This window comes from Leishmania infantum, chromosome 30 (genome assembly GCF_000002875.2).
Source record: "Leishmania infantum JPCM5 genome chromosome 30".
NCBI classification, from domain to species: domain Eukaryota; phylum Euglenozoa; class Kinetoplastea; order Trypanosomatida; family Trypanosomatidae; genus Leishmania; species Leishmania infantum.
Window position 1 is genome coordinate 1,252,691 of NC_009414.2, and position 13,562 is coordinate 1,266,252.

At 57.3% G+C, this 13,562-nt stretch overlaps 2 protein-coding genes across 2 annotated transcripts; both read left to right on the forward strand.

The window, feature by feature from the left end:
- Positions 1-2,174: 2,174 nt before the first annotated feature.
- On the forward strand, positions 2,175-4,802 carry LINJ_30_3470 (conserved hypothetical protein; the record flags this gene model as incomplete). Its single annotated transcript, XM_001467164.1, has 1 exon — positions 2,175-4,802. The coding sequence occupies one exon, from the start codon at positions 2,175-2,177 to the stop codon at positions 4,800-4,802; it is 2,628 nt and encodes an 875-aa protein (XP_001467201.1).
- A 2,071-nt stretch (positions 4,803-6,873) lies between these two features.
- LINJ_30_3480 (conserved hypothetical protein) lies at positions 6,874-9,273 on the forward strand (the record flags this gene model as incomplete). The annotated part of the gene is made up of 1 exon (XM_001467165.1): positions 6,874-9,273. One exon carries the CDS (start codon positions 6,874-6,876, stop codon positions 9,271-9,273), a length of 2,400 nt encoding a protein of 799 aa, XP_001467202.1.
- Between the last annotated feature and the right edge of the window lie 4,289 nt (positions 9,274-13,562).

Here is a 13,562-nt window from a genome sequence, read left to right on the forward strand (position 1 = left end):
CTGGCGACGCTCACATGCGAGGATGCTTGCTGCCTCTCCGCCTTATCAGCTGCCCCCCTCCCCCTTCCCCCTCCCCACAGCCGTAGTCAGGCACAAAAACACACGCGTACACACACGCATGTGTATCTGTTTATACTTCTTCGCCTCATAATACACACTTATACAAGTGCCTCTGTGCGTGTGTGTGTGTGCCCGTTGCACTGCTTGTCGGTGACGAGGGAGAAGGCAACGGAGGAGGGTTGAAGGGGTGTAACCCAGCGCCCAACGAAGAATGGGTCCTTTATGTAGACATGAGGAGGCAGCATCACCGCGGGAGAGAGGGAGGGAGGGAAAGGCCACAATGAGCGGCGCCGTGACGTGGATGACGCCTCACATATTTCTTTCCTCTTTTTTTTGTGCGTTCTTCTGTTTTACTCCTTCTCTATGCTCGCTCTGTGTCTCCCCCCTCCCCTCTCTTTTCCCTCCGCTTCCCTCTGGGCAGCGCTGTGTGGACTCGCACGCGGGCGAGGACGAGGCAGCCGTGCCTCTGCTCCTCCTTTTTCGGCTTCTCCTTCAACACGGAGGATGAGACAGTCGAGTTAATCAGCGGAGGAGGCACGTAATTTGGACGGCGAGGGCAGAGGAGCTGGCGGGCATGCGTGGTGGAGATAGCAACTGCGTCACCTGGGGCCGATGCAGACGTGCGAGGTGGAGGAGCGGAGCCCATTCGATCCCGCAGAAGGAGCACATGAACGATGAACAGAGCCACAGAGACATCTTTAGAGCGAAATATTTGGGCGAATCGGAAGTCATATCCACGCACAAGGGTACACACATGCTCGCGTAAGTTCCGGCGCATCCGGGAAGATGAAGTGTCTCGGTGTGCTGTTGGTAGCTGAACCGTGGCGTTGGACCGCGTTAACGGATCATACTGAGATGCCTTATCCACCTACCCTTCTCTCTCTCGTTTCTTGTTTCCTTTTCTTTTCTGGTGGTGGGTTGTTTGCTACCCACAGGCGTTGTCATTGCTGCCGCTTTTGTTCCTCTGCTTGCTGTGCTGGTGATATCTCCTTCGCGGGCTCTCTCGTGCGCGTTCGCGTTGATGTCAGTGTTGCCTTTTTACGTTTTTGTTTGCCTCCCTTCTCTTTGATGTATGCGCATGGTGGAGAGCCTTATGGCAGTGCTTCGTGAATCCGCAAACATCTGCGTACGTCTCTCGATGCCTTTTTTTTGTTTGCACCTCGATGCCGGTGCCTCGACGTGGCTGTGCGCTTTCGTGTGCTTCCTCCTCCTCTTTCGAGTGGCTTTTCCATGCAGCGCATACTGCGCTGCGCCGTTGCCTTCATTATTACTTTCCACTCTGGCTTCCTTTATGCGTTTTTGGTTGTGTTTCGTTTTGTTCAAGTGCTTCTCCATCTTCGTTTTCGCACTCATGACACGTCTTTTCATGTCACGGTCGCCAAGCGATACCACCTTTCGAAGTTGCCGTATGGAGAGGCCTGCTCCCTGAGAGGGTGGTTTCCACTGGTGCTGCTGATCCGGCGAACCCACCCCGCCCATTTTTGCGCTCCACCGCTGCCGTGGCAAAAAGGGGCAAGAAGAAAAAAAAACTTTGTGGCACTTGCGGGTCGCGCTTTAGCCGCTGAAAAAATGCTCCGTGACCACGACGATGGCACGGCGGAATGAGCACTGGCCGCTGCAAGACGACCGCATCTTTGGTTGCAAGCGGGGCTGCTGCCCTCGCCACCTCTGCTCGCTTTGCGATCTTTACGGTGCCTGCCAGACACCGCAGCAGCTTTGCCCCCCCCCCTCTTCCGCTGCACAGAAGCACGCGCTCGGTGCTCATGCCCTCACCCCTTCTCTCGCCTGCTCCCTTCCGTGCTGCATAACTTTCCACCCTGACACTCACGTTTGACGTCATCCATCTTCTTAGATTGTTTGACACTCTTTTCCGCGTCCGCCGCGCGTAAGTGTGCTCGAATCCAGTGAGACGATCCGCTAGGGACCTGCTCAGTCCTGCCAGGGTACCACCGCGCCTCTACCGCTTGGCAGAGGAGCTGCCTTTGCTGTCTGCACTGTGCTCCCTCCGCCTACCACCGCGGCGTACGCAGCTCTCTTCTCTCGAGAGTTCACTCATTTTTTTTTCGTGTCGCGTGGTCTCGCTCTACTGTTTACCCCCTTTTTTCCCTTATTACATGCTAATGCTCACCGGCGCAGATGCCGCAGGGGACGGCGGTGACGTCGCTGCTCCCAAAGGCGCCCTAGCACCCAAGCAGCGTGTGCGGATTTCCGACAGCATGCGTGAGCTAAGCGCAGATCTGCAGCAACTCGAGGACCTGGGCCTCTCCCTCGACCCTCTGACACCTCCGTCTTCTGACAGTGTGGAGCATATTCTCATCACGGACAGCTGGAGCTGCACCGTGTGCGGCACCACCGGCGCCGCCATCTGCCCCCTCACTGGGAAGCCGCATCGTCGGCGCCTCGTTAGCATTGCCCAGCATGCCCTTCGGCTGATTGAGCTGCATGTCGGAAAGGTGTACGTGCGATCAGCACCGCTGTCGAAGCGCGTCGACGGCGAGGTGCAGGTGCGGACCCAGCGACGGCTGACCATGAATCCCCACACTTTTCTCTTGGCGTTCTACTTCGCGTCGCAGGCATCGACGGCCCCAAAGGCTGCCGCTGATGGGGCACAGACGCCGCCACTTTCGCGAAAGTCTGGCACACCCGGCAGCCGTGGAAGCGCAGAGTGGACGGGAGAGTGTGCGCGCCACTTGCTCGACGTCGCGCGCGAGATTAAGGTGTACGGCGCATCTCCGACGGACGACGCCTACTGCCACTCGCTTCTGAAGTCGATGCGAAGTGCGTGGCTGCAGTACTCGCGGCAGGTTAAGCGGGAGCTGGCGGCAGACAGCGCTAGCGAGTTGGAGTCTCCAAAATCGCGGCCGAGCGATGAAAACACGCAGGCCTCACTGCCCAAAACCGCGAAGGCTCGTGACGAGCTTGTGAGTTGCACGCGCTCGACGCTGATCGAGGCGGTGGCGCACTCCCGAAAAGATCCAGACAACCAAGACCTAAAGAGATTCACCGCGCTTCTCTATCAGCGGCTCTCCCGGCTCTGCACCGCCGACGAGTTCGCCGATGTCAAGCGGCGCGTCGAGAAAATCGAGGCGTACGACTCCACGCCACGGATCGAGTACGCCACCCCTCCGTGTGTAATGCTCGACGCGAACACAACCGCCTCCGAAGACGAGGCCGGCGGTGCGACGGCGGCGTTGGCGGGGTCTTCCACACCGGGTGGTGCGGCGGCGTCCGGCTGTATGCGCCGGCGTGCTGGGCCTGAACTGCCGCCCGGGTGGTACGTTGATGAGAGGGGTGTATCACGCCCGCCGGCCGACCACGAGGAGCGCAAGCGGCGCGAGCGCTATCTTCAGAAAGAGTTCAAGGCTCAAAAGGCGTATGAGGCGGTCATGCAGATGGATACGGACAAGGACAAGCCGGAGCAGCCACAGGCGAGGGTGGCCGCAGCCCTTACCCAGGCAGAGCTGCAGCTGTTGGCCACGGACCTCAACACAACCCCGCCGCACCTGAAGCGTCTATTTGGCCTCCTGGCACTTGTGGAGGATCGTTTTGTGGAGGCGCTGCCACCTCGCCTGCGTCCGCGCTTGCGGCAGGAGTTCCATGATGTGCTGGACTGGAACGTCATTCAGCGGCAAGCTCGCGGTAACGCGCGCAACATCTCCAACCTGGTCCGGTTCGTTGGTGAAAAGGTGATCGAGTGCAGCTCTCCAGCGCGCGAGGCCACCATGGTGGCCCGCATGTCTGCCGTGTGCGACGATATCGAGCGCTGCACGCCTGACGTCGGCACTGCCGTGGCGAACGCGTTCGCTTTTCTTTTTGAGGCCATTCGCGAACTGCGCGAGGACGTTGCGAAGTTTTCCCTTGTTATGATTAACGCGTCGCTGAAGCAGAACGCTGTGCATTACATTCAAGAGTTCATCTCTGCGTGCTTGCCGCTGCCGCGCAAGTGGACCCACTCAATCGCCTTTCTGCAGCGCTTCATCAACGACGAACGGGTGCTGTTGTGGTCCTCGGTGAGCGTACCGCAGGCGTGGACGTCCGTCACGGCAGAGGAGCGACGGGTGCGCGGTGCGCTGCTGATCGGAACGCTGGACTTGCTGCGCAGTGGCCGGCACACGAGTCTCGATCGCTGGGTCGACTTGCCGCCGGAGATATTCTATTTCGAGAAGCACATCATCTTCAAAGCAGCTAATACGGTGCAGGAATGCACACTGCTGCTGCTGCTGGACGGCGCCATCTCTAGCGTGCTTGCGCGCCGCGCGATGAAGCCGGCGACGGTGTCGGCCGTCATTCGCCACCTGCATAGTCAAATTATGTTGCTTCTAGCCGAGGACATCCGTCTAGATACTCTCAAGGACTCGGTGATCGACTTCGTCGAGAGTCAGCTGTACCACCTACATGTTGGGGAGGCTGTGCCCGACGACGAGGCCTCACTTGCGGCGGTTGGCCCGAAAGTCACCCTGACAGACACCGAAAAGCAGACGGTGCGATCAACCATTGACAAGATGACCAACACTGAGGATCCACTCTACGTCACGTTTGAGCGGCGCGTGCTGCAGTTCATGGAGGCCATGATGGTGAGAAACACCGACGATGTGGCGCCTCTTGGATTGGTGACGAACACGCTGAAGCAGCAGGTTCAACTACTGCGCCACATGCTGGTGTTCCATTGGGAGGTCTACATGCCATCGTACCGTGAGATGCTCCCGTCATTGTCGCTTGAATCGACGGCTACTGTGACGTGAGCCGGCGCCGCTCCGTTCACCGCAGCCTTTGCGAGCTACTCGCCGGAAGTGCTTTTGTGGGGATCATGGAGGTGTGCGAATACGTGTGTCGCCCTGATGGGGTGAGTGTTATCTTGCTGGCGTCGCGCATATGTTTCAGACGCTTTCGCCGCTCTCACTCTACACGGCTGTATGCGCGTGTGTGGCTGTGCCATGTGCGCGAACTCGGCGTAGCGTGTCGAAAGTGACGCAGTGGTGCGATTAGCGTTGTCGTGTTCAACGTCAGTCAGCGCCGTTATTTTATGAGAGCCTCTTATACGCGTTCGACTCTGCTCTTCCTGCCTCCGCGGAGGCTTCTATGCACGAATGTACGTACACTCGCTCAAAACCCAGCCGGGTACACACCCTCATACACACGCGCTCTCTTTTTCTCCTATGTAAAGTTGCGCTTGTGCGGATGTAGGAGCTGCATCTCCCTGAGCTTGCTCCTTTCCATTCCTTTCTCTAACACGCCCAGCGCCTGTTTCCATTGTGTAGTCTCGTGTGTAACGATTCTCTCTCGTCGCTGTCTCGACTCTGCAGCCCTTCGCGCATCACCGAAGCGGAGGCTGACCCCTCTCCCTCTTCCCCCTTCCCTCTGACCGCTCCTCACACTGCACTTGCGCGGCGTGCTTGTGACAACGTGCACGGTGCGGACGGCTGCAGCGTATAGCGGAGAGAGGAAGGGGGGGGGAGGTGGAGGCAGAAGAACATGATTTTAATGCATTGACTGCTTTCATCTTCGAAAAAGAAAAAAGAAAACCACCCCAAAACAGCATAACAACGATGGGCCTGTGCTGACGCAACACAGTGCCCGGGACCGGTATGGCACAAGCAAGGCGAGTGGTGGGCTGCAAGTGTAAGGGGCCTGGGCCCGTCTCCCCGCTGCGCCCCGTCTGACGCACGCCCTCGGTTTGTGTGCTTTCATGGGGGCACATGGAATTCGACGTGACCGCCGTGAAGCAGCAGCGAAAGCCGGGGAGGGGCATTGCTATGCGTCTCCTGCCCCCTTTCTTCGAGGCCCCGCGTTTGGCGACTAGTGTCCCCGTAGTGTACCCTCTGCGCTCGCCGATGCGCATGCTGTTTGACTCCATGTCACTCCCTCTTCCTCACCTCTCTCCGTTCTTATACTGGTGTCTTTCTCCCCATTTCCTCGTACCTCACATACTGGCCCGGCTCCTCACCTGCTCCTGCGTGCATGCACGTTGCTCAACTCCTGGCTTACCACTTGCCCCGCACACGACTCCACCGCGCACGCTCTGTCGGTTCTGCCGTCTACGGCGTCGTGCACACGCTGTTTCTGTGACGCTGTGCACTCCTTGCGTACATCGGCCTTACACCGCACACCCGCACGTGCCATTGCGGGGCAGATCTGCAGGTTTATCCTTTGTTTTGTTTTGTCGTTTCGTTTCTCGCCACTCGGTGCTGGATAGCTCAGCCTAATTCTTGTCCCCTCTCTCTTCCTTCTTCCGCCTTCGACTCTTTGGCCGCCCTCTGCTGGTTACGCGCGTCCATTTACCAAAAACAAAAACAGCAACGCGGCACGCGAGGATTGCGGTAAGTACGAGGAGGCTATAGCGAACTACATACACAGAGTAACTCCACATATTCAGGTCTTTCTCGCGGTCTGTGCGTGGGCGTGCAGCTGACTATCTTCCTACAGTCATTGCGTTGGTGACTACACTCTTCCAGTCTTTCAGACATCCCCTCTTCTGCGGCTGTCGTCGTCGCCGCGGATTTCTCTCGCTACTAAATTCTTTTTTTTTTGCCTCCGCCTTTTTCCTTGTTTGCGCGTGTGTGCGCTGGTGACATCGGCGTCTTGAGCGTGGTGTAATTCGGGTCCAGAGGAGCCTTCATAGAGTTAGCGAGCGAGAGCGCACGGAGTATCGAACCCACATCTAGCGTGGAGCTGAGCTGAATTGACGAATTTGTGTCCGTACCTTCCGTGTCCTTAGACTGTCTTTTTCCTTTCTTCTCTCTGCACAGAGGTGCCCCTTGCGTGCGTCATCGCGCCTGTTCTTTTTTCGCACCTCCTTCATCTGTACGCGGTACCATGTACCCACACTCGAAGCAGTCGATGGCGTCGACCATCCACAGCTTCGTCACGGAGAACAAAATCGAGGAGAAGGGGCTAAAGCTCAGCGAACTGCGCCGCTTGCCGAACTCAAATCAGGTTTCGATCGTGTTCGATGGTAACCGTGTGCTGGACGACGTTGTCCAAGACGTGCACGTCACCGGCCCCCTCACCATCTTCACTGCCTCCACCCCGTGGTCCGCCTACACCGTCATCAGCGAGTACACGGAGATGGTGCGCAAGCTGGGCGAGTACTTTCGGGCATGTGACGCGGACTTCAAGCCGATGTTTGTCTTCAACGGGTGCGGGTTTCATCCGATGGAGGACCAGGACACGACATCGCCGGCCCCGCCGATGGAGGTGGCGTCCTACAGCGCCTACAACAAGAACAAGACGGTTCGCAGCGTGCCGGCCGAGGCACAGAAAAAGTTCGCCTCGCGCTTTGCAATCGAGGAGGATGTCGAGGGCTTAATCGTTAGGAAGCTGTGCGAAGTTGCCGAGGAAACGATGCGGGCGCCGTACTTAGCGTGGAGCCAGATCTCTGCCTTCTTCGCCCCATCGAACACAATGACCTCGGAAACTTTTGGGTCGCTGGAGCTGCTTGCTTTCCCCGGCATCGACCGCGTGATCACAAACATCGATGTCGACGCCGGCACCTTCGATTGCGTGTCGAAGGCCTCCATGATGGCCGCGCTGCGCCGCCGCTACGACGCCGAGTTCTCCGAGGACGACTTCAGCGCCATTGCCCTCTACGAAACGAAGAACCGCCTCTTCCGCGTCAAGAACCGCCGCGAGACCTTCGACGACCTTTGCCGCCTTCCGCGAGACCCGACCCGCGTAGACGCCTTTATGAAGCAACACCGCGTCAGCGAAGATCAGAAGCTGCTGCTGCGTCGCAACTTGGGTGCCTTAGATGCACCGGTGTTCACCGTGGACGCGCAGCTGGTGCCGCTGTCGACGCTGCACAACCGGCCACGCCGCTGCGAAATTCGCCCGATCTTTGGTAGCCCGATGCCTATTGTGTTCTTCTACCTCTTCATGAGTGGCCCGCTGCTGCCGCTGCCCTTCGCCATCCACAGTCAGGAGGTACTGGCGGATGACTGGCCGCTCATCGACACCTCTGCCTACCGTCGCGCCGCGGAGTCGATCTTGCCACTACGCGTGCAGGTGGTCTTTCAACTGTTCCCGATAGCCCCCAAGACGAGTGACTTCTACTGGATCCGGCAGTATGTCGTGTTCAAGAAGCAGCAGCAAGCGCCGGAGTCACAGTCGCGTGTCTGCAAGCTGAGCAACCCGCCCACCATTGACCTGGCGTACTGGAGCTTTATGGAGGAAGAGCTGTTGCAGTCGACGCGCGACGCAGACAACGTCTACTTCACCGATATTGTGTCCTTCTGCGGCTGCGCGGTGGCCGAGCCGGTCATCTACAAGTCAGTCCAGGCTACGCTGGCTGCCGTCTACCTGCGCTCCCTCGACTTCCTAGGCTACTTCACGCACGCCACGGACGGCGCGGAGTCGAGCGGGCCGTCCGTGTACTGCAAGGCGCTCGAGCGCTTTGATTGCCCGACGCTGAGCGAGTACGGTGTGCTGCTGATTGAGCTCATGCGCACTGGCACGCTGAACGATGATCCGTTGGTGGTGGTGCTCAATCGCGTCGACGACACCATTCCCATGGGCGTGCGCTTTGCGTCTCGGCTGGTGTCCATTATCCCCGCCAACGTATGCGGGCCGTGGTCGGGACCCTTTGATCCGGAGATGGCCGCCTTCGGCGTCATTTCTCGTCTGTTTAGCCGCACCCTGCGCGTCCTACACGAGGTTGTCGCCATGCTTCTGTTCGCCAACCGCGCGACGACGGTGCCGTGGGACCAGTTCAGTAACGTTGTGCAGCGTCTTCCCTTCAACTTCCCGGCCGAATTCTCTGCGGGCTTCCTGATGACGTACGTGCTGTGCAACCCGCAGTGCACGATGGAGGAACTGTGCGCCACCTTCCCTGAGATGTACGCCCTGGACACTGACCTGCAAACGCTCTTCTGGTTCTTCACGATGGGCTTCGAGGCGATTCGCGTCATCAATTACGAGGAGCCACTGTCGTACGACATGGTGCAGGTGGTGAACGCTGCGCGGCAGCTGGTTGGCCAGGCGTGCGAGCGCCTCTGCCCCGATGTCTTCGTCGCACACTTTCCCACGGCTGACATCCTCTTCGTTGCGCAGAACCAGGGCATGGACATGGACCCGATGGATCCGCAGATGGACGTCCCCATGCCGATGAACAACATGCACGGCCAGATGCCGAGCAACATGAACATGAACATGAATATGAACATGCACACCGGCATGAACTCCAACATGATGCAGTACCAACCACCGAGGATGTACTAGGCCGAGCAGAGGAGAGGAAAAAAAGAAAGCGCACAACCGCGACGTTGGTGAGCGGGTCGGAAAAAATTGTGTCCATGCGTTTTGCGTGTCGGCAGAACACAAAAGGTGGCAGACTGTGAACGCCATGAGCACGCCACCGGATGACGAGGCAGAATTTGGCGACTGCCGCTTGGTCACTTCGCTTTTCTCACGCTTAAAAAGCGATGGAGAACACGGACGTGTGCGTATCACGTCGAGCAACAGCTCTTGAGTGCGCGCACCTCCCTGCGGAGGCGGCCCCTGGAGCGCTAAGCGTGTATGTTATTTTGTTTTGTGTGTGTTCGGTGCTGGCGCCGTGCACCCTCGCGTACGTCTCGACGGTGCCAGCACCCACCAGCCTCTTTGTGTCTGTACAGCTGCTTGCCTGTCAAGGACGGGCGGGGGGGAGGAGGAGAGAGGAGTTTGTTGTTGATTAATTTATAGAGTATACTAAGCGCTGATTGCGTCGTCGTTCTTTTTTTGTTCGTTTTTTTTTTTGTGCTTTTGTCTTGTTCCTGTTGTGCGATGAGTTGGTGGCCTTGGTTTCTTGTGTCTGTGTGTGTGGCACACTCGTTCTTCCCGTTTCTTTTGTGCGTACGTGAAGGGATCTTTTTGGCAATTTTGCAACCACCACGGTTGCTCATGGTGCGTGCGTGCGTCTTTGTGCTTGAGGAAGTGCTTGTCCTTACTTTTCTTTCTGTTATGATTGGGAGCTGCTTCTCCACATTCTTTGGTATGTGCTGTGCGTTGGACTCCGCCCGCTGGCCTCCCTCTCCCCGTCTTCGCTCCTCCTTGCACTGATCTCAGTTGTGTGGGTTGGCGCCGGTGCATGGATCTGCGCACCGTCCGCTTTCGCGTCAGCACCGTTTTTTTTTTCCTTCGTCGTCTGTGTGTGTGGGTCGTCCGTGCCCGCGTCTCGTGTGCGCCATGCTGGAGACATCTTGCCCCTCCTTTTCTCTCTTTCTGTGAGTTCAGCCTTATCATGTGTGCGTGTGCCCCACTGTTCTTCGCACCGTCTCTCCCTTCTCCGCTGGACATGTCCCTTGATTGCGGCTTCGCTGACTGAGATCGAGGGCATCAGAGGCGACTTGTTGGTGCAGTGTTATCGTCGCTGCCGCCACGGCACCTGTAATGGGGTGACGCAAAAGGGAAAAAAGGGGAGGGAGGGGACAAGCGCGACGCAGTGAGGGGGAGTCCAAGCGTCCATGCAGAGGGAGGCTTGAATGGGAGAGGGAGGCACGGCTGGCGGCAAAGGTGGGCTCGAACACCCGCGGTCTCCCCCCTTTTTTCGTTCACCACGTTGCTGTTCTCAATACACGTCGTTACAGATACCAGATTAGCGGATCGCATTTTTTCCCCATTCCTTTGCCTGCTCCGTTTTTCTCTTGCTCTCGGTTGTTGTCGACGCTACAGGCAGCACCGCGCGTGTGCCAAGGATATCCCCATCTCGTCACTTTGCGCCACATGTGCAGTTATAAGGCCACCGCGGCACCACCCTTGGCGTCATCCGTCGCTGTGACAGGGACGTAGAAGTGACCGTTCGGCGAGGGGAGAGAGTATGAGAGGGAGGGGGATGGTCGCGGTGCGTTGTGGCTCGCTCGCTAGCCGCCGCACAGACGCCCGCTAAACCACCTCCATTCAAGAGAGATGGAGCGTGAGACGCCACAGGAGAGAGAGAGAGAGCAGCCCAAGACCGTGCAAGGGGAGCGGAATCAGGAAGCAGCATATCGTCGATACGGAAGGCTTCTCCTCTATATGGATGGGCGGACTGACGATTTACAGGGTGGGCCGGCGACGGCTGAGAGTCTGCTCCGCGGCTCTGGAGCAGTACACGTTAATGTGCGAAAGGGCGTATCTCTCTTTGGTTTTGTCTCTCCCCTCTCCTACCTTCCCCCAGCTCGCTGGGGCGCCGTGTATTCTGTGCATTTTTACCACACACACACACACACACACACAGGTGCGTGCACAGACACCGTACATCTGTGTTTCACTACTTCCGTTCCTCTTGTATGCCTGCGATCAGGTGGGTGCTCGCCAAACAAGAGTGTGCGAGTGCGTGACGCTGCTGGGCATTCCAAGTCCCCCCTTCCACCGGCTCTCTGCCTTTGTTATTTCTTTTCTCCTCCTCGCTGTGCGCTCTTTTTGCTATATTTTGTGTTTTCTTTTTTTGGTTTCTTCGCCATGTTCTTCTCTTTGTTTTTGCTTTTTGTGTCGCTTCGATCGTTTCTCAACTCTCTCTGCACCCTCCCCTCTCTCCCCGCCACCACCGCCACTTATGCTTGTTTGTACTTCTCTCTGGAATAAGGGTTCTCGCAAAAAGAAGGAGGGAAGAACTGAGCGGTGTCAGCGCCTCATGACAAGCCAAAATGGGGCGCACACGAATTACGACGCGAGCGCGCATAGAGCGGTAGTCGTAAGACAAAGACACGTATGCACGGAAGCCGTTTTCCAGTAGGTGTGGGAAGTGGGTGGGCCAGCCGGTTTGTCGGCCACGCCCGTCTCAGTAACAAGGGGAGATCGTTGTGGCCTTCTTTCCGGGGTAGCAAAAGACGAGAAGCATGCGCTGCCCGTTGAGGACTTCGAACCGCCGCTACAGGTGATGCCACCAGGCAGAGCACCCACACACCCACCTACCTGCCTAGACGGGGCACGCTTACTAAGCCCACCTAACTACAAGCCGTAGCAACTCTCAGATCTCTTCCCTCGTTATGCGCTTACCTGCATCTATGCGTGCGCGTGACGTTTTGGCCAACAACCACGTCGCCTCCGACGATCCCCCGCCAGTCTCCCTTCGTTTCGCCGTCTCCATGTCCGAGGGCTTTTATCTGGGGATCTCTTTTGCACTGGAGCGTTTCTCCGTTTTTTTGTGTTGTTGTGTTTTTTTTTTCGTTCTGCCAGTCACCCCCTTTCGATATCGATGATCCGTGGCTGAGAAGAAAGAGAACATAAGGAGAAACAGCGCTTGTGGGCGAGAGAGGTGTGCGCACGGCGGGCTGTCTTGCTCTGGATGGGTGACTGTGCGGTGTACGGAGGTGGCAGAAGGCACTCACGCATGCGGCACCAAGTCGACACGCATGCGCTCCTTGCCATGGAAACACAAACTTACCCACAATCAGAAGCACCCACGACACGAAAAGTGCGCAGGCTGCGGACCCCCTGCCTCTTCTTCTTTAACTCCATCTTTGTCTGTTTCCTTTCTTCTCGTCTCCCGTTTTTGTCTTTTTTTTTGCCGTTCTTGTATTGTCAGCCCTTTCCCTCCATGGCTTTTGTGTGTGCGTGTGCTGTGTTGTGTTGTGTGTGCGCGCGTGTGTGCATGCTCGTATTTTGTCTAGTCGCTGCACTGGTTCGTCGGCTACTTCCGTCTTCCTCTTCGTCATCATTGTCCCTGGCTGTCGTCGTCACGCTTTGGTTTAGAGATCTCCTTTTGCATGTTTTTTTTTTCGTTTTGGTTGCTTCCCGTCTCCACGTTGCTTTCGGTTGTGTGCTGGTGCGCGCGTGCGTGTGTGTCTCGCTTCCTTTGTTGGTGCGAGTGTACTTGTTTCTCCGCTGTAGTTGACACTCTCGGCCTTTCGTTGTACTAGTCCAGGCGAATCCGCGTCCTTCAAGCACGGCGATATACCAAACGCAAAAGACACACGCGCACATTCAGATGCAAAGTAGCGGTGGTCTCTTATCGCTCTCTCTCTGTGTACTGTTACCTTGCGCCAGCGTCTGCCAGTCGGAGCTGCACACACAAAAAAGGATGTAATCGATTAGGGAGGGAGGGAGTGGTGGGGGCGGCACCGTGGCCGTCTCCTCTTGTCTCCTCTATCCGTGTCTTTGGATGGCTGTGTGTGTGTATGTGTGTGTGTGTGTGCACGCGTGTATGGTGAGAGGGATAGCGGTCGATGGTATAAACGCGGTGCACCATGTGAGGCGGGCTTCTCTGACTGTTGCTGGCTGACGCTTGAAGCAGGAGCAGGCAGTTCAGGTGAGGGCATCCTGAAGAAACAAGGAACTGCGCTGCCGCATATCCCTGTCGCGGTGTACGTGTTGTTTGTTGGCTTTTTGCGTGTGCGTGTGTGTGTGATTTGTGCCTCCTTCTCATCCCTTTCCTTGTCTTTCGCTTTTTTATTTTCGTCTTGCCGTGTGCGCTGGAGACCGCTCCTGCTTTGTGCGTGTTGCGTTTTTGTTTTGTGGTTTTGTCCTTTTTTTTTACCCATTGCGCATCTCTCGCGGGTTTGTGTCTCTGTGTGTGTGCTGTCAGTGCGCCCCCCCCCCCCATGTTGGCA